This window comes from Xyrauchen texanus, chromosome 23, assembly GCF_025860055.1.
Source record: "Xyrauchen texanus isolate HMW12.3.18 chromosome 23, RBS_HiC_50CHRs, whole genome shotgun sequence".
Lineage (NCBI taxonomy): Eukaryota > Metazoa > Chordata > Actinopteri > Cypriniformes > Catostomidae > Xyrauchen > Xyrauchen texanus.
Genome location: NC_068298.1, coordinates 35,102,416 through 35,124,576, shown reverse-complemented (window position 1 = coordinate 35,124,576; position 22,161 = coordinate 35,102,416). Strand labels below are relative to the sequence as shown.

The window sequence follows — 22,161 nt, the reverse complement described above, 5'->3', positions numbered from 1 at the left end:
CTAACAGGGGTCATGACAAGAGGAAAACATTTTTCCTTGATCTTTTAACATGTAATGGGTCATTGTACTATAAAAACATACTGTAAGTTTCAGAACTCAAAGCTTCCTCTACACTGCAAAAAAATAAAAAAGTTGTTGAAACCAAGCTGATAAAACGACTCGTTGTCTACTTCCTCCACATTGTGATGTCACACTGCGGTAGACATTTGCATCTGACCACCTCCACAACAACACCTACATTACCTTATCACTTCTGTAGCCCCACCCAGTAGCGGTGAGCAGTGAGATGGCAAAAATAGAGCAGGTCAGTCAAGAGCAGAGACCAATCACAACAGTGGGCGTTTACTGTCAAGTCTTAAAGGAGAAGCAGCATCCAAACTGATCATGTTTTACAAATATGTGACTGTTTTTTGTCCAAAAAAAACTGTACTAATATTATAAGTAAACCTCAAGGAACATTAAAATAATAAAACACGTAAAATATGTAATTTATAGAGGTAGACAGATATATCTGTATTACAGAATAATCAGTGCTGGTTGTTGATTATTGGAACTATCAGTTATCGGCAAAAATCTATGCCGATAGTAGCTGATGGATTTTTTTTAATGGTGATAAATATATCCATACAAAAGTCTTCATCTATATATGGGCTATAAAAAGCTTACTTTAATAAATACTTACATATAGAGCATTGCAACAGAACAAAGTCCCTATTTCAAAATAAGAGTCCCTGGATTATTTTGGGCTTGTTAATAGTTAAAAGTCCCACATTATGGACCAAATCATAATTTTATTATTGTTATTATTAGAATTACGCTGCACAATAAACTGCTTTTGGGGTTTTATTCATTTTGGAGCATCATTGTCTGTGCACTTCATAGTAAGGAAAGACAAAAAGGAAATAAATCATTCAAATACAGTAAATCGATTTAAAAAAACAACTATTGGCCGATTAATTGGTTATTGGCCTTTTCCACCACCTTAGTTATGGTATTAGCAAACTGCACTATCGGTTGACCTCTAATAATTTCTGCCCCTCTAGCATCACCACACAGAGTTGCAAAATACTGACTGTTACAAACAGGTTTCCACAAACCCTCCCCCGTCAATCACTAATAGAGTTAGTCCCGCCCCAAAACACATAACATGCATTACATACATATATAAATAACAATTCCAAGTACAGTTTTATGGCCATTGGCCAATATGAAATATTTACGGTTGGTACATTTTTTCAATTCACTTGCTGTTGGCACGTGATGCAAAATGTTAATTTTGGACCCTGCATGTATGTTTGCGTTAGAGTGTGGGAGATGAATAATTGAGCCGCTGCTGTTGTAACACAGACAAATCCAGCTTTTATTCAAACATTATGGCCCATAAATACCAAGGTGTTAAACTAAGGTCACATTAATCATGCAGGGAGGGACTCACGTTAGTTTGATGATGCAAACTGTAACGTAGCTGACCCTAAACCCTTACATTGCCTTCTCCTCTCGCACCACACACACAGCTTTCATCTGCCAGCAAGGATGGTGCTTCTCTTTTCCGCCCCATTCAAAAGGCAGAGAGGTAGCTCTAGGATTGTGGTGAATATTTAATGTGTTTGGAAACTGTTTCTCATCAGAGCATGACCACAAGCTTCTATGCAGCTAAATGACAATTATGAAAGAGCTGGCATACAGCCCAATGCGCTAGTGAATCCATCAGACCAAAGGCACCGATGCTCCATGCACAGATGGACGTCCAACAGTTTACACACACCTACACACTGTGCACATCTGTGAATCTTTCTGCAGCACAGTTTCTGCTTCCTGCATAAAAAGGCCTACTAAGCAATGCTAAAATGGTACAGTAGATGATTTAGTACTAAATATTATAAATATTATAATTAGTTAAAGGGGTCATTTTCTACACGTTTGTAGTAATTTTGTCCCTGAAGTCTATGTATAATAAGGCTGGTGATTTAGCATATTAAATCAGTGCACTTAAATACACAGATCAGCCACAACATTAAAACCACCTGCCTAATATTGTGTAGGTCTCCCTCATGCCGCCAAAACCGCAACTGCGCCAGAATAGTATTCTGAGAAACTATTCTTCTCACCACAATTGTACAGAGTGGTTATCTGAGTTACCATAGACTGTCAGTTCAAACCAGTCTGACCATTCTCTGTTGACCTCTCTCATCAACAAGAGTTGTTTCCATCCAAAGAACTGCCGCTCACTGGATGTTTTTTGTTTTTGGCACCTGTGGCAGGGCGAAGGGCAGGGCCGGGTCGTGATCATACACACGGTCCCTTATCAGGCTAATCAAGCCTCCGAGAGGGATAAAGGCAGACTCCGGAGGATTGTGCGGGGGAGAGAGATAGTTTACGGACATGTCCGTCGTGTGTGTGTTTGTCTTCTGTTTAAGTTTTATATTAAAAGTATTATTTATATTGTCAAGCCGGTTCTCGCCTCCTCCTTTCCATTGACTGCTTTACAGCACCATTCGGAGTAAATTCTAGAGACTGTTGTGCATGAAAATCCCAGGAGATCAGCGTTTACTGAAATATCCAAACCAGCCCATCTGGCACCAACAATCACACCACGGTCCAAATCACTGAGATCACGTTTGCCCATTCTGATGGTTGACATTAACTGAAGCTCCTGACACATATCTGCCTGATTTTATGCATTGCACTGCTGCCACATGATTGGCTGATTAGATAATCGCATAGATGATTGTTGTTGCATATTAGGCAGGTGGTTTTAATGTTGTGGCTGATCGGTGTATATGAATAAATGAACAACGCAATTACTAATGACACCTGACTATACTTTTTTTTGCGATTCGCAGTCAGCAGGGGGAAGGTAGTTTTCAAAGATTTAGACATTATTTAACTTAACACAGTATTTATAAACAAAATGCACCTTTTATGGGTAAAGATGCAAAAAACTTGGACAAAGCCGGTGGACTTTCTGGTGCCCTCCTAGGGCATTTCCAGCAGCCATCACTCTAACACCTTATCCTTGAGTAATCATGATAAATTGATCATTTGATACTAGAAAATCACCTTCTATTATATCAAACACAACTGAAAGTGATTTGGTTCATTAAATGAAGCTTAACGTTGTCTTTGTGTTCGTTTCTGAGTTGCCACAGTTTGCAACAGACTGGCATGTTTTAAGGTCAATATTAGGTAAAATGGCAAAAAAAGAAACAACTTTCTCTAGAAACTCGTCAGTCATTCATTGTTTTGAGGAATGAAGGCTATACAATGCTTGAAATTGCCAAGAATCTGAAGATTTCATATAAAGGTGTACACTACAGTCTTCAAAGACAAATGACAACTGACTGACTCTAACATGAACAGAAAGAGATGTGGAAGGCCAGATGTACAACTAATTAAAAGGGTAAGTACATCAGAGTCTCTAATTTGAGAAATAGACACCTCACATGTCCTCAGCTGACAGCTTCATTGAATTCTACCCGCTCAACACCAGTTTCATGAACAACAGTAAAGACAAGACTCAGGGGTGCAGGACTTATGAGAAGAATTGCAAAGAAAAATTTTTCGTTTTTATTTCAACTTCATTTTCAATTTAATTTAGTTTTACTTAAAATTAACCCTACATAAAGAAATAATATTTTATATGATTTTTTTTCCTCTATCTGCAGACTGATTTGGGAAAATGCATATTGTACAAATGAGTACATTTGTACAATATGTCCACTAATATATTAAGGCGATGTCATCACGGACATGACTTTCTAGTTAATTTGCGGGAATCCGCACAATTCAGGGCATTTCTGTGTACTGCTCGTGTACCTACATCCCTGATGCGTCCATGTGCGTCTCGCAGCAGCTGCTGCAGAAGATTAAAAGAATTATAATATTTGATATTTGTTTGAGGAGCAGCAACGTTGGTCAGCAATCAGTCTGAAATCTTTAAATATCAACCAAAGAAAATGTAATTGAGCTCTTCTTTAACCACAGAAAAATGTAGAATAATAATTTTGAGTCATCAATTTAACAGAATTGTCCTTCAAAAGTGTCAGAGATCCTTAAGTTACCTGGTGGTTTACAATAAAAATAAAATAAACTTTCAAATAAAAGCGTCATAACCAACTAAATTCAAATGGAAACATTTACATTTATGCATTTGGCAGACGCTTTTATCCAAAGCGACTTACAGTGCACTTATTACAGGGACAATCCCCCCGGAGCAATCTGGAGTTAAGTGCCTTGCTCAAGGACACAATGGTGGTGGCTGTGGGGCTCGAACCACTGTCCTTCAGATTACCAGATTACCAGTGATGTGCTTAGACCACTACACCACCACTCCACATAACATGAAGAAACATGAAGTTTAGCTTCATACACAACCTCTTTCATTGAATAATACATTTATTTTATATTCTATAATTTAATTATAAACAAAAGAAATTTCACTGCCCAAAATATCCTAATATGTTATTGTGCATGTTTGAATTTTGTGAATGGTGAACAAATGCTGTAAAAGTATATATTTTAAGCAGTTCATCAATGCTTTGAAAATAGTCAACCGATAATAAATAAGTACTGTTAATCTGTTTAGAGTTGCTGTCTACTTTAGCAATAATTATTTTTTCCCCGACTATTTAAACAGTTACACAGCTAATTCATCAAGCTATTCTGGACCAGTTCAAGTTGACAACACTGCGAGGACCACAAGAGACTACAGAAGTCAACATGTGTGGATACATTACGCATAAAAAGACTTAATATCCAATATTAATACTATTTTTATTTCGATATGCTGTTTTTTGTAAGCTGTAAGAGACCTGATGTGGGTGACTTGACTCAATGAAGTTCTTGATTTTAAGTTTTAACCACGATGAAACCGCAATGCGAGCACCGTCTTGGCTGCACAAACGGCACACACAATTTTACCAGTTGTCAGGTCCCATCCCGTGTCTTGTGAAACTGCCTTGTTTAGTTACTATTACATTGGATACATACCCGTTTTTATGTTTTCGTCGTGCCAGCCACCTCGGTTGTCAATGTTATAACAGTAGTCTCTGTAGTAACATACAAGCGTATTGTTGACTGATGAGTGTGCCTGTGCACGTGCGTATGTGAATGTGTGTGTGTGTGTGTGTGTGTGTGTGTGTGTGTGTTTGCTTAAACACAGTGAAACAACTCTGGGTACATCTACAACTTCAGGGGCTAATTCAGTTGCATGCAGACAGACAACTTTTCATTAATTTCTGTCCGAGTCCAAACTCGAGTACACCAACTCTAACCCCAAGCATACCTCCAAAGTTGTAGCAAAATGGCTTAAGGACAACAAAGGAGTATTGGAGTGGCCATCACAAAACCCTGCCCTTAATCCGATATAAAATCTGTGGGCAGAACTGAAAAAATGTGTGCGAGCAAGGAGGACTACAAACCTGACTCAGTTACACCAGTTCTGTCTGGAGGAATGGGCCAAAATTCCAGCAGCTTATTGTGAGAAGCTTGTGGAAGGCTACCCAAAAAGTCTCACCCAAGTTAAACAATTTAAAGGCAATGCTGCCAAATACTAACAGTGTATGTAAACTTATGACCCACTGGGAATGTGATGAAAGAAATAAAAGCTGAAATATATAATTCTGAAATTTCACATTCTTAAAATAAAGTAGTGATCCTAAATGACCTAAGACAGGGAATATTTTCTACGATGAAATGTCAGGAATCGTGAAAAAATGTGTTTAAATGTATTTGGTTAAGGTGTATGTAAACTTCTGACTTCAACTGTATATATACAGTATCATCGTGTAATAATGTAACAAATTTCATTATATTTAATATTAATTATATTTAATTTCCTCAATCCTAATTTATAATGCTAGTCATTATTTACGTGTTTACCTTTAAAGTTCACCCAAATATACAATTTATGTCATTATTTACTCATCCTCATGTCATTCCAAATCTGTGAAAAATAATTTGATATCAGTTCATAATGACAGATGTCAAGTTCCAAATAGGACAAAACATACCCTATGGTCTTCTTAAGTCATGCACAACTTTGTATGAGAAACAGAGCAAAATGTAAGTTGTTATTCACTGATAATCTTCCCCTATGCCAAAGCTTTAAAATCTCACTGCTGAATACCTATTTAAAAATAAATTGCCTTAATGCATTCCGATAGGTTTGTTATAATTTAATAATGGAATATAGTGTACACTGCATATGGACTATTTTTATGGCGATTTTTGGAGATTGCTTGATGGACCTGGTCACTAAAAAGTGTGTTCTATGTAACTTCAAAAACTATTGTTTTATTTTCCACTGTAAAATATCAGCATACAGGTTTGGAACAACTTGAGTGTGAGTAAATAATGACAGAATTTTAATTAGCAATTTTCAAAAATGGCATTCTGTCATCATTCGCTTAACCTTATGTTGTTCCAAACCTCTATGACAGTCTTTCTTCCGAAAAGATGTTCACCATCACCAGGCTCAGTTACCATTCACATTCAGTGTATGGAAAAAAAAATACAATTAAAGTGACTGGTGACCGAGGTGTACAATTCTGAACCGTAATGGTACCTGAACACCCCGAGATTGTAATCTTCACTTTCCATGTGCCCTACTCTGACTCATGGCATAGATCAGTAACTCCCTCGTGAACCTACTGCCAAAGCTTTGGCACAGAACTCAACTGCTGTTGTTAAAAAGACACAATGTGCAGTGTTGCAAAGAGAGTTCAGAACATTCAGGTCATGTCACCAGATGTTTTCTCTAGGATGTATGCAACTTTTACATCCCAGACAGAGAGAAATGCTCCACCCTGCACATCAATAATTCACCCTCAAACAAAAACAGCTGGGGGGAGTCAACTCAAAATATCCATGTGGTTCCACGACACGCAATGAACACATGCATGAGAGCAGCACCCAGCTGTCAAAGGCATCACATATCATCTGTGTGTCTTGGTGGACCCCTGCTGGGCTGTACTGGGGCTTACATTGATTGAGACGTGTGTAGACAAGTGTAAACGTGTGTGTGGTGCAGTATACTCTTTACCCGATGTACTGCAGTGGATGACTCTGGTGAATGACAATCCGACATGTGGGGCACGTGTTGTTCTCCTCCAGATATTTCACCAAACAGCTTCTGCAGACTACAAACAATATAGAAATAACTCTAATCAACTCATTTTATCTGTCTGACTTCATAGTTATAATTATTCAGGTTTCCAAGAGGCACATTGACAGGGGTAAATTATTATCATGAGTTGGCTCAAAGCAAGAGGCAAAATAAAAGTCAAACTTTTGTCTACCTCTTGTATACTAAGACAAGCTCCATTTATGGCGCTAACAATCCATTAGTGGCATAAGGACGTCCTCTAGTGTTCAATTAAATTACTGCAGATTAAATTCTTGCCAAGTCAAGCAGTGAAAGTGGGGTTCTGCAGTTTAACATGTTTTACTTCATCTAATACTGTTTTAAACATGTTTCTAATTCCTGTATATTATACATGCAGTTGCATAACCTCCTAGTAGAGGAGAGACTACAGTAATACAAATAATTTGTCACATCGCAGGAGTGCATAAGTAAACAGTAGAGAAGCCACAAAGTGATTAAAAATGGTAAGATATACAGTACATTGATGCCAGGAATGTACCTTTTAATAAAGGGGCAATATTTACCCCCTGGGGTTTTTTTACTTTAATGAAAATTATTCAATTAATAGTATATAATTCACTTACCCAACTTGTATATAGAAGTCTCCCTAAAATCAGAATTGCATTCTGGATTCAGATTCTAGCATTATTCATTCCAGAGCCGCCAACCATCTGCACTAATAGTTACTCAAGGTGCCTTGAGTTTTAACTGTAGTTTTAATCTTAACTCATAGAACCTTGAGGAATATCCCTTTAACACTTGGAGGCAAATATAGATTCAAAATGTTGTTCTTGAGCAAAATAAAGACTATTACTATAGATATAAAAAAAATTCTAGTATGTAATCTGACTCACATGTGTGTAAGCACTCGGTGACCGTTGTGGCATCGATCAGGTACCCCTCGCATAGACGACAGGTGATGTGGGCATTGATGTCCCACAGCTTGATCTTTCTGGTTAACATCTCGGGGTTCTGAAACAGATAGAGAGAAAGATATGTGAATAAAGAAAACATTTCATATTTGCCTAAATATCATTACATCATATGACAACATATAAAAGTCGCATTTGTATTATATCAAATGGCATTAAGTTTAAAGATGGCAAAAGCACACTTTACAAGCAAAATATTTGACAAAATGTTTATATTATTAAACTATAAAACAACAGAATTACTGCCCAAAATGAAGACAGAAATTATTCAGGCAGATTCTGGTTGTCATTAGTGGAACATGTCCATAGTTAATGAGCTGAACCTCTTCTGTGGTTACTCTGCAAGGACACCTGTGTGAACTTGAGCCTTGGTTTAAATGAATTACAAAAATGACAGAGAAAAGTGATTTGTTTACATTTGTTTGCAGATTCTGCAATTAAATCAATACAGAGAAAATCAAACCCATTTTCATGTCTTAAGTGTACAATTACATTTTAGGCCTTCTGTAAAATAACACACAAAATCACCATTCAAAGCATAGCCATTAGGATCAAGCACTCAGTGACATGTAATGAAGCAGATGCTTTTTATTTGAGTAATTGCATTAATTGCAGGGACTGTCACCCTGAAGAAAAACAGGGTTAAATACCATAGTCATAGGGTAGAAAGTGTACCTCATAGGTCACCAGGCTCGACCCTGAAACCTTTGGGTTACCAGACCAGCTCGTTAAAACCATTAGGGCTACACCCATTAAATAAAAACAACTTGTGCTGTACAAGTGTTGAAGGACTGAGTGTGAAAATAAAGAATGGGTGGATGTTTACTTTATCTTAACTTCATGTTTTAAGTAAATATCGGGTGGTAACGCTTATTTTGTCTGGCTCCTCTTCTCTATTCATCTAGAACAAGTTGTTTGTTTTGGGATGGTCCCATGTGAAGCAGCCAGACGACTCTATTGACCAGACGCTGTTATGAACTGCAGCACAAACAGTGTCAGACCACATGCTGCTCACATTCAATACCGATTAAACAGATTAATCACAACACTCCAGCGGCCCACTGCTGAGAATATAATTCAATCTACTTACATTCAGTATTTGTGATTGAGACTTTAAGGAAAGTCAACTTGGTTAAATGTAACGGTGTTTGAACGAAGTAGAAAGTTTCATTTTAATCTAGGCTAGGTCTATTAAGATTCTGTTCTGTCCTAAAGATTCAGTTCTGTTTTATCCTAAAAATTATATTCTGTCGTATCCTGCAAATACTGTTCTGTTCTGTCTGAATGATTTTGTTTTGTTCTATCCTAAATAATCTGTTCTATCTATCCTAAAGAATTGATTCTGTTCTATCCTGAAGAGTCTGATTTCTATATCCTAATGATTCTAATATGTTCTGTTATGTTCTGAAGAGTCGTTTCTGTTCTGTCCTAAATATTATGTTTTGTTCCGTCCTAAATATTCTGTTCTGTTCTATCACAAACATTTGGTTCTGTTCTACACTAAAGATTCTGTTCTACCCTAAATATTCTATTCTATCCCAAACATTTGGTTCTGTTCTATCCTGAAAAGTCTGTTTTCTATATCCTAATGATTCTAATATGTTCGGTTATGTTTTGAAGAGTCGATTCTGTTCTGTCCTGTCCTAAATGTTCTGTTCTGTTCTATCACAAACATTTGGTTCTGTTCTACCCTAAATATCCTATTCTATCCCAAAGATTCGGTTCCATTCTATCCTAAAGTTTCTGTTCTTTTCTATCCCAAAGATTTGGTTCTATTCTTAAGATTATGTTCTGTTCTGTCCAAAAAATTTGTTTGATGCTGTTTTATACTGAAGAGTCTGTTTTCTATAACAAAGATTCTATTATGTTTTGTTATATTCTGAAAAGTCTGTTTTCTACATCATGAACATTCTATTATATCCTGTTATATTCATTTTAAGGATGAATTTAGCAGAACATTAAGTTAGCTCGTCATAAAATTAAAAACAGGAAATTCTGCCAATCTCAAATAATCCATCATGAAATTTTAAGGATAGAGCAAAACAGAATCTTTAGTCTAGAACAAAACAGAACAGAATCTATATGACAGAACAGAACAAAACTGAATCTTTAGGACAGAAAAGAAAATAATCTTTAATACAGAACAGGACAAAACAGAATCTTTATTTGTATAGCGCTTTTCACAACACACATTGTATCAAAGCAGCTTTACAGAAAATCATGATTTAATAGAAAATTAAGCTTTATTTTTTTAATTATCTGAAATCTTTAGGATACAACAGAACAGAATATTTAGGGTAGAACAGAACAGAATCTATAGAATAGAACAGAACCAAATCTTTGGGACAAGTCAGAACAGAATCTTTAGAACAGAATCGACTCTTAAGAATATAACAGAACATAATAGAATCTTTAGGCTATAGAAAATAGACTCTTCAGGATATAATAGAACAGAATCTTAAGGATTGAGCAAAACAGAATCATTAGGGTAGAACAGAATGGAATAAAATAGACCTTTTTGGCTCATATTTTGCTCACTCTTTGTTAGGGGAAAGATGAAAAACACTCAAAAAAGCAAAGAAAATAATTTGCCATTAAAGATTGTGTTGATCACAGAGAACCATTACATTCCAGCAGACAGGAAGTGATGTGCTTACCCCTAATGCCGCCATGTGTGTACTGCTGAGGGTCTGGCAGCCAGGCTTCTTCTGGGAAACACAGGGTAGCGTTAACTCTGCATCCTGTGCTCTGCTTCACACAGCTGCAAAAAACACACACAGACATTTATTTATTTACATGCATTTATACACAAAATATCTGCAGATATTCCAGTTATTTTCAGTAAATCGTGTTTTCAAGAATAAACCAAATTGCAGCTAGAAAGGATATTTTTTTGTCAGCTTAACTTTTAGTTATTTACAGCATTACAGAAACGTCTAGAAACGACAGAAAGTCTATCCTATCTAACTACAATCGAAGTATGGACGGCAAAAGGATTTGGAGTTGTTTCGACAATCAAGCATTTTCATTAATATGGCACATGAAGGGTCAGGGCTGACACCTCTCCAGATGGCCACAAACTAGTTCCTTTTCCTTACTGTACAGTTTTAGACAGAGACGAAAGCGTTTTTTGTCGGTTCACCAGCCTGTGAAATGAGTACACTTTAACCACAGGGATGGATGTAGGTCATCTAAAGATTTTTGACCAAGTCAGTGAGTATTAACTAGGGCTGAGAAGAGGAAGAATTACAGAGCTCACAGTCCAGATGCACTCTAAAGCTTCAGGTGAAGTAGATCGCAAAGTATGAGGGAATTATAATGCAAAAATACAGAAGCACTGTCATTGTGAAATAAAGCAGAAATGAAAACTTGTTGCAAGTAAGAGCATGTAAAAAGCAAACAACCTGGCATTATATCTTTAATACCTCCTTTATTAAAGTTCAAATAATAAGGAAGTGTGTCATAAACAAACTACGAAAATGGCATTTCACTGCGCGGTCAACACCGCTTCTATGAGTCGCGTGAAGGGGGCGAGATTGAAACCGCACCCGACTGATGCACACTCTAGCATGACACTTGTACCTCGTGCACGTTTGCTGCAGCTAGATTGTAACATGATGGCTTGGACGTATTGAATCATAATATACTATATGTCACGGTGTGCATCTTATTGTAAAAATCGGCAATACGCAGCTCTATTAAGAAGAGAGAGTTTGTTTTTGTGAGTTAAGATGATCTAAAAGAAAACGTGATTCATCAGACCAGGCTACCTTCTTCCATTGCTCCATGGTCCAGATCTGACACTAGCATGACAATTGTAGGCACTTTTGATGGTGGACAGGAGTCAGCATGGACACTCTGACCAGTCTGCGGCTACGGAGCCCCATACGCAGCAAGATGCGATGCACTGTGTGTTCTGACACCTTTTTATCATGGCAAGCATTACGTTTTTCAGCAATTTGTACTACAGTAGCTCTTCTGTAGGATCGGACCAGACGGGCTAGCCTTTGCTCCCCACACATATTAAAGAGCCTTGGTTCACCGGTTGTCCTTCCTTGGACCACTTTTGGTAGGTGCAAACCAATGCATAACCAAGAACATCCCACAAGACCTGCCGTTTTGAGAATGCTCTGACCCAGAGGTCTAGCCATCACAATTTGGCCATTGTCAAAAACACCCAGAAACATACGCTTGCCCATTTTTCTTGTATAATATATCCCACCCCTTGACAGGTGCCACTGAAGTTATTCAGTTTACCTGTCAGTGGTTTTAATGTTGCATTTGATCAGTGTGTGTATGTATGTATGTATGTATGTATGTATGTATATGTATATATATATATATATATATATATATATATATATATATATATATATATATATATATATATATATATATATATCAGAGTTTCCGCTAGAAAAAATGGTGCCGGTCATTTACGGACATTTTGATGATATGCCGGTCAAATATATCGCCTCTTAATTAGTCAAGTTGAGGAAAACTGGAGGCAGTCTATGTAACTTAAAAAATGACAGTATGTATGTATGTATATATATATATATATATATATATATATATTATTTTTTAGGGCTGTCAATCAATAAATTTTTTGTCCCAATTAATTAATCACATTTAATCACATACACAAATATTTGCTGAGAAAGCCCCTCGTATAACAATAATTCAGTATATAATGATGAAATAATTATACATAGTTATCTTTAAATATTTTACAAATTTGTAAAAATACAAATTACTTTACAGATCTTTATTGTAAGGGTTTAATCAATGTTTTCCATGCTTGTTCAATGAACCATAAACAATTAATGAACATGACCTGTGGAATGGCCGTTAAGACACTAACAGCTTACAGAGGGTAGGCAATTAAGGTCACAGTTATAAAAACTTAGGGACACTAAAGAGACCTTTCTACTGACTCTGTAAAACACCAAAAGAAAGATGCCCAAGGTCCCTGCTCATCTGTGTGAAAATGACTTTGACATGCTGCATGGAGGTATGAAGACTGCAGATGTGGCCAGGGCAATAAATTGCAATGTCCGTACTGTGAGACTCCTAAGACAACGCTACAGGGAGACAGGAAGGACAGCTGAACATCCTCGCAGTGGCAAACCATGTGTAACAACACCTGCACAGGACTGGTACATCCGAATATAACAACTGCGGGACAGGTACAGGATGACAACAACAACTGCCCGAGTTACACCAGGAACGCACAATCCCTCCATTAGTGCTCAGACTGTCCACAATAGGCTGAGAGAGGCTGGACTGAGAGCTTGTAGGCCTGTTGCAAGGCAGGTCCTTACCAGACATAACCGGCAACTATGTTGCCTATGGGCAAAAACTCACCTTCACAGAACCAGACAGGACTGGCAAAAAATGCTCTTCACTGATCAGGAGTCATGGTTTTGTCTCACCAGTGGTGATGGTCGGACTCGCATATATCGTCGAAGGAATGAGCGTTACACCGAGGCCTGTACTCTGGAACGGGATCGATTTGGATGTGGAGGGTCCGTCGTGGTCTGGGGCAGTGTGTCACAGCATTATCGGACTGAGCTTGTTGTCACTGCAGGCAATATCAATAACGTGCGTTACAGGGAAGACATCCTCCTCCCTCATGTGGTACCCTTCCTGCAGGCTCATCATGACATGACCCACCAGCATGACAATGCCACCAGCCAAACTTATTGTTCTGTGCGTGATTTCCACCAAGACAAGAATGTCAGTGTTCTGCCATGGCCAGCGAAGAGCCCGGATCTCAATCCCATTGAGCACATCTGGGACATGTTGGATCGGAGGGTATGGGCTAGGGCCATTCCCCCCAGAAATATCCGGGAACTTGCAAGTGCCTTGGTGGAAGAGTGGGGTAACATCTCACAGCAAGAACTGGCAAATCTGGTGCAGTCCATGAGGAGGAGATGCACTGCAATACTTAATGCAGCTGGTGGCCACACCAGATACTGACTGTTACTTTTGTCTGTCAGCTGAGGACATGTGAGGCGTCTATTTCTCAAAATAGAGACACTGATGTACTTATCATCTTGTTTAGTTGTACATCTGGCCTTCCACATCTCTTTCTGTCCTTGTCAGACAGTTGTCCTTTGTCTTTGAAGACTGTAGTGTAGTACACCTTTGTATGAAATCTTCAGTTTTTCCTCAAAACAATGATTGACTGATGAGTTTCTAGAGAAAGCTGATTCGTTTTTGCAATTTTTGACTAAATATTGACCTTAAAACATGCCAGTCTATTGCAAACTGTGGCAACTCAAAAACAAACACAAAGACAATGCTAAGCTTCATTTAACAAACCAAATAGCTTTCAGCTCTGTTTGATATAATGGAAAGTGATTTTCTAGTACCAAATTAGAAATTTAGAATAAGGTGTTGGAGTGATGGCTGCTGGAAATGGGGCCTGTGTAGATTTGATAAAAAAAAATACTTTTTTCAAATAGTGATGGTGCTGTTTTTTACATTAGTAAAAAGTTACTTTGTGATCAGATGAATCCCACTTTAGTGAAATAAGTGAAAAAAGGTGTGTGACGATTCACTCTGACAACGACTTGATTCGGTTACGATTCTCTGTTCTCTAAGACTGCTTTATTCATGCATTTTGATAAATGAACAAATGTAATATAAGCATAACAAATAATAAAAATGAGCAGTATTTTACAGTAATTATGTTTATGGTTGATATACAATAGCTTGTGCTTGTCAATGAGTTCTAAAATGTTACTACTTTTGATATTGGCAATAGTGAAGCATGATCCATCACAGGTTTCTTCAAAAAGTTAATAAAAGCATGTAGTTTTAAGTAACCTTAATGAACTGTATGTGGAGTTAAAGATAGGGAGATACTCAATTGTACTCAATTGTAAATTATTCTCTTTAGTCACCTGTGATTGGTCAATGATACGCGGCAGCCGTAAATATCTAAAAAAACATTTTTTTTTATCTTTCGCAGTGTGTGCCGCAAACAGTACTGCATGAAAATGCAATTGAATTCTTGTGAACAGGCTTGACAGGTGGAGGCGTCTACGTTTAGCTGCCTGGCACCTCTTTTCCATATCCCAAAATGAAAAGGGAACTCATGGTTACCACATCTGATGTATAACCCACCTTTAACATGCTACTAATAGACAGTTTTTCATTCTTTGACCCTGGACCGGATCTGCCTGCACATGGCATTTCATCTCTCAGTCCAACTCAGGTGGTCCAATAATTGTTAAGTTGGTTGCGTGACCATTTTTAATTTTCCATTGTTTTCTTTGGGGTTTTTTGTGATTACCCCTATATATTGGTATTGCAAAACCACCAGTTTTTGTAATTTTGATCTTACTTGGTTTAACCACAATGGCCTTCTTTTGTCATGGCACCCGACAAATTTTGGTTACACAGCTCTTTACAGAAACCTCAATATCTCGGCTCAGGATGGTCGTAGCTCCTTGGAACAAAAACTGATCTCTAGAGCACATTACAAAGTACTTGTACATATCTAAACATTTTGAACATTCTTGTTCCTTAGACTTAGAACTGAAGTCCTAATGTAATGCTCAAGATTTCTCAAAGTTCTTCTTTTAGGGTCAATTTATAATGGGAAGGGTCCGAGCCTGTCTTAAGTTTTTAAGGGGTACCTTGGTAAGTATAGTGTGCATGCAGAACATTTCAGTTTTGAGACATCTCTTATGTTTTTTTTGTTGTTTTTTTTATGGGGGCGAGAAAGTGCAAATTTTTTAAATTCCCCTGCGAAAAACACACTTTTTTTTTTTAAAGATATTTATGGCTGCCGCGTATCATTGACAAATCACAGCTGACTGAAATCAACTGGCTAGTTCCCTTCAGAATAGTCTACAGTCACTCCCTATTCTGTAGCATTCACTATAAAGAGAATCATTTACAAGTGAGTGTTTTCCTGCAGCCAATGTCTGTCCACCAGTCACATTTATTTAAGCCAAGTTTTATGGAGAAACTACACATTTTATGGAGATACAAAAATAATATTAACATAACAAAAATTATAACCTGGGAAGGCAACAACAATTAACTTTGGTCAAATGGATGCAAAAAGTTACAAAAAAATGACAAAGAAAGCCGAACTCGGCAGTATCCATCCACCCATCTATTTTATCTTAAGTAGGATCGTGGCAGTGGTGTCAATTCACCAAAAGCCAGGGTATGGCAAGATCTGATGATGTCATCCAATCTTACTTCATCATGTGATAGCATCAAATCAAGTTCCAAATATTTTAAATCATTTCTGATGTCCGACCATCAAAAGAAATTGCACATTGCATATAACAAAAATCTTGTCAGCAACACAATCAAATAGTTATACTGAAGTATTTTCCAAATAAATGTTTTCCAGGTATTCTTTTTTTATTGTAATTTTTTTTTATTGTCAATGACTTTTACATGACTGGAAAATTGCACTGCAAAATTCCAGGATTTCCAGGACACTTTGTAACCCTGAAATAGTAGGCACTCCACATTCTGGCATTTTCAAAATTAAAATTTGGGATCAGCACACATTTTCAAATTTGCGTCATATGTGTGAGCAAAAACAAAAAGAAATATTGAGCTTTTATGTTTTTAACAAAGATCTGAATTACGCACTTGTAGAAGAAACTGCTGCTTGTTCTTTTAACTGGTAGAACTTAAAATGAAAATGGATCGAGCTTTCATGGATACAGTGAGTATTAATATATAATGATAATCAATTCTTAAATTTCGTAATCGATGCATTCTTTGATAAATAGATGCACCGTGAAGCGTCGATGCATTTTTCCACCCCTAATATATATATAAAATATTCAGTATGTGTATATGTGTATATATATATATATATATATATATATATACACACACACACTCACCTAAAGGATTATTAGGAACACCTGTTCAATTTCTCATTAATGCAGTTATCTAATCAACCAATCACATGGCAGTTGCTCCAATGCATTTAGGGGTGTGGTCCTGGTCAAGACAATCTCCTGAACTCCAAACTGAATGTCAGAATGGGAAAGAAAGTTGATTTAATCAATTTTGAGCGTGGCATGGTTGTTGGTGCCAGACGGCCCGGTCTGAGTATTTCACAATCTGCTCAGTTACTGGGATTTTCACGCACAACCATTTCTAGGGTTTACAAAGAATGGTGTGAAAAGGGAAAAACATCCTGTATGCGGCAGTCCTGTGGGCAAAAATGCCTTGTTGATGCTAGAGGTCAGAGGAGAATGGGCCGACTGATTCAAGCTGATAGAAGAGCAACTTTGCCTGAAATAACCACTAGTTACAACCGAGGTATGCAGCAAAGCATTTGTGAAGCCACAACACGCACAACCTTGAGGCGGATGGGCTACAACAGCAGAAGACCACACCGGGTACCACTCATCTCCACTACAAATAGGAAAAAGAGGCTACAATTTGCAAGAGCTCACCAAAATTGGACAGTTGAAGACTGGAAAAATGTTGCCTGGTCTGATGAGTCTCGATTTCTGTTGAGACATTCAGATGGTAGAGTCAGAATTTGGCGTAAACAGAATGAGAACATAGAACCATCATGCCTTGTTACCATTGTGCAGGCTGGTGGTGGTGTAATGGTGTGGGGGATGTTTTCTTGGCACACTTTATGCCCCTTAGTGCCAATTGGGCATCGTTTAAATGCCACGGCCTACCTGAGCATTGTTTCTGACCATGTCCATCCCTTTATGGCCACAATGTACCCATCCTCTGATGGCTACTTCCAGCAGGATAATGCACCATGTCACAAAGCTCGAATCATTTCAAATTGGTTTCTTGAACATGACAATGAGTTCACAGTACTAAAATGGCCCCCACAGTCACCAGATCTCAACCCAATAGAGCATCTTTGGGATGTGGTGGAACGGGAGCTTCGTGCCCTGGATGTGCGTCCCACAAATCTCCACCAACTGCAAGATGCTATCCTATCAATATGGGCCAACATTTCTACAGAATGCTTTCAGCACCTTGTTGAATCAATGCCACGTAGAATTAAGGCCGTTCTGAAGGCGAAAGGGGGTCAAACACAGTATTAGTATGGTGTTCCTAATAATCCTTTAGGTGAGTATATATATATATATATATACACACACACACTAGAGGTCGACCGATTAATCGGCCGGCCGATTAATCGGCCGATTTTTGCATTTTTTAACATAATCGGCATCGGCCAATATCCAAGTATATCAAGCCGATTATTAGGCAGAGCGCATCTGTGGGCAGCCTAGTGTTGTTGTGGAACACGTGTTCGACACACGCTGCCCCTAGAGTCATTTTCCAGCAGAGTGAGCAGACCTCATCCAGTGCCTAAGGAAGGAGCTAAGTTCCTTGGAGAAAACAGTAAGGATTAAATTTGTATAACTTCTTTATATTTAATTAAAAACTTTTGATATGTTACTGCCAACTTCGAGAAAAAACGCGACATGACGTTCGGCTACTTTGGATATTGATAACGTATTTGAAGTTGCATTATCACAGCAGAAGGGTTGCTATCATGTCACAATAAGTAAGCAAGAATTTTGCAATTACAGACAGTGAATCTGAGACTTCTGTTTGTGTGTCTTATATTTGAGAGGGTTGTCACTCAATGCAGAGAAATAAGTAATAAAAAGATACCAACGCGCTGCTATTGAAGGACTGGCTTTGGTAAGCTCGGACGTTATCGGTTCTGCTGTCAGTACTGGAGAAATTAAGAAAATACATTTATTATTGCTATAAAGAGAAAGTTATTTTATCTCGCCAGCCATTTCTATGTATAATAATATGAAACCATTTGTCTGTGATACAATTTAGCTATTCGCAGTCCGAGAGAGAGAGAGAGATCTCTCGCGGTGCTACAGCGAGCACAACACGAGCCCAACACGAGCCCAGCTTAATGAGTGACAGAACGAAACATTCAAACGTAGCCTGGTTTAGATCTGTGATTATTAGTCTGATTTTATTTTAGATTTCGCCTTCCAAAGATTATAAAAAGAATATTTATACATAAGCCGCATTCTGTCTAGCACAACTTCCTTCCCTTCACAGCGGTGCACTGACATTTCTGCCTAAAACTCAAACTTAACGTCAGAATCAGCACGATCGGTGATTGTTGTAAAATGCAGTCTAGCTACTGTTGCTAAATTGCGGGACGCGTTTAATAATAAAAAGAGCGCAAGAGATACCGTTCCCAAGGCGGCACGCACTCCGAAATAGACCGCAAAGAGACAAGCAAAGTATAGGCTACTTTGGGTTTCATGTGCGTGTCTAAACGATCAAATATACACAAAAATATGTCAAAACGACCGGCTTGGAGATTCACTTAAACACAGTTTATGTCTTAAATGGACGTAGTTATGGAAAAAGTTGGGAGAAAATATGGTGCATCAGGAGCCTTTTAGACTTGGTCTTAAAGGGGAAGCTGTCTAATAAACATGCTGACGATTGAGCCATTACTGCGAATCAAAAAACAAAAACCAAAGAGAAAATCACTTACAGCTCTTGAATGAATAACTTCTGCATTAATAAGCATTAATCTATCTATGATAAACTATGCAGTGTTATTTTACAATTGATTACTTTATTAGATTTCTTTTTAGACCACACCTGAACAGTAATGTTAGTACACCTTCCTGAAATTAAATCACTGTGGCTATATAACATTTATCTTTGTTATATATATATATATATATATATATATAAAAATAACAAAAGAACATGTTAAGAATACCGTTGAAGTACCGGATCGATAAGCAGTATCGGTAAGATAGTAATACCATTAAAACCTTAACGATACTCATCCCTAGTTATGCCTGTGCTTCTCTTGGATGCTCTGAATATTGGATTACGTGTCTGGATTGCCCCTTAATTAAAGCTGCATTTGGATCTGAACCTTCGTGTCTCGGAGCAGTTCGTAACACCTGCTTTGTTTATTTAATATATTTGTTATACATTATTTATACAATATGTTTTTACATTATACATTTTTAATTTAAGTGTCAAGTGTTCAATAAATGTATTTGTTGAGAAATGTTTTCTATCTTAAGTAATTTTTTGTGTTACATTTTATCTTTCAAATAAAAGGTACAAATAAGAGGTTAAAAACAAGCACATATCGGCCAAATATCGGCCAAAATAAATCGGCAGCATTAATCGGCCATCGGCCGACCCGGATTTCAAAAGATCGGCATCGGCCTGAAAAAAACAATATCGGTCGACCTCTAATATATACATACATATACACATATATACACACACACACATACATCCATACACACACACACACACACACACACACACACACACACACACACACACACACACACACACACACAGCAGTTACAGAAATATTCAAACCAGCCCATCTGGCACCAACAATCATCCATGTGATTATCTAATCAGCCAATCATGTGGCAGCAGTGCAGTGCATAAAATCATCCAGATATAAGTCAGGAGCTTCAGTTAACATTCACATCAACTATCAGAATGGGGAAAAAATGTGATCTCAATGATTTGGACCATGGCATGACTGTTGGTGTCTGATGGGCTGGTTTGAATATTTCTGTAACTGCTGGTCCTGGGATTTTCACACACGACAGTCTCTAGAATTTACTCAGAATGCTGCCAAAAACAAAAAACATCCAGTGAGCGGCAGTTCTGTGGATGGAAACGCCTTGTTGATGAGAGAGGTCAACAGAGAATGGCCAGACTGGTTTGAACTGACAGAGTCGACGGTAACTCAGATAACCACTCTGTACAATTTGTGGTGAGAAGAATATAATCTCAGAATGCTATTCTGAGATGCGGGTTGGCGCCGTTTTGGCGGCACGAGGGGGATCTAGACAATATATGGCAGGTGGTTGTAATGATCGGTGTATATACATGCTCAACTTATATATCTATATATATATATAGATATATAAGTTATCTTTCTCATACTCCATACCACCAAAACTAATTTAGTGTGAACTAATCATTTCAGTTTATGAACTAAACTTAGAGACCAAATCAACAACAATATATATTTTATTTTGTTTTAGGAGTAATTTCTTTGTCAACTTCCACAAAAATGCTGCATGCTGCATGTCAACACAGGATCTTAAAATAACACATGACCAATACTCAGGCCATTGGCACACAGACAGAGCAGTTGTTTTGTCCAACCCTGAACTAACATTCGATTCCACCATCTGAATGTTCAAACTGACATTTGAACAAACTGAATCAGTTGTTAGTTTAGGTTTGGAGCACAAAAATCATGTCAGGGAGTTATAACTGTCTTGAGACAGTGGAACCTTCAATGCTATACAGCCAAGAGCAAAATCACTAAACATACTGTACTATATACTAGGGAAGAACCGATACCAGTTTTTCTCTTCCAATCCAATTCCGATATCGAAAATCTCAGTTTACACAGATACCGATCCCCATCTGATAACAACACCGGTGTGTTGTTTTTTTGCATAATCAGTTTACAATATCTTTGCATTATTGTGTGAAGTAATTGGTAGTACTCTTTAATATGTAAAGAAACACAAACCTCTAACTACACATTATTTCAATATAAATGTTTAGCTTATTAAGAAACACTTTATTATTAACTAGTATACTGGATAATGTTGCAGCAAAATTAACAGTAATTCCAGTACAAGTCATCAGTAGAAAAGAAGCAATTAATAAAAAATATTCAACTTGCATTCAGATCTCTTTTTTGTTCAATTTATTTGTAAGACATCCGTCCACTTTTCATTCACACAGTTATTTTTTGGAACCCATTCAACTTAAATAATATTATAATTTGTAAACAAATGATAATAATAATAATAATATTATAATAGTAATAAATATTAATATATCTCAATCATGCACCTTTAACTTTTAAACCCTCAAGCTTTTAATTTTACATTCTCGAGGAAGTCCTGTAAGTGTATCTGTTTGTAGGCAAGTTCACAGTAGTTTAACTCACTTCTTTTTCAAATTCTGGTGAAAAAAAAAAAAACACCTCTAAGCCCTTCTAAATGCATATTATAAGTGAACAGAACTTTTGAGCATTTACATCTTAGATGTTGTCCGTGA

The 22,161-nt window shown here is 37.4% G+C and overlaps 1 protein-coding gene across 2 annotated transcripts in view; it reads right to left on the bottom strand.

The window, feature by feature from the left end:
- LOC127663345 (polycomb group RING finger protein 3) overlaps nucleotides 1–22,161 on the bottom strand; it is a 73,023-nt gene that overhangs the window by 23,995 nt on the left and 26,867 nt on the right. For both annotated transcript variants that reach the window (XM_052154887.1, XM_052154888.1), the window contains exons 2-4: nucleotides 10,734–10,837; nucleotides 7,999–8,116; nucleotides 7,043–7,139 (exon numbers count right to left, since the gene is read on the bottom strand). In XM_052154887.1, the coding sequence (XP_052010847.1) occupies nucleotides 7,043–7,139; nucleotides 7,999–8,116; nucleotides 10,734–10,748 (230 nt within the window). In that variant the 5' untranslated portion in view covers nucleotides 10,749–10,837. The remainder of the gene's footprint in view (nucleotides 1–7,042; nucleotides 7,140–7,998; nucleotides 8,117–10,733; nucleotides 10,838–22,161) is intronic.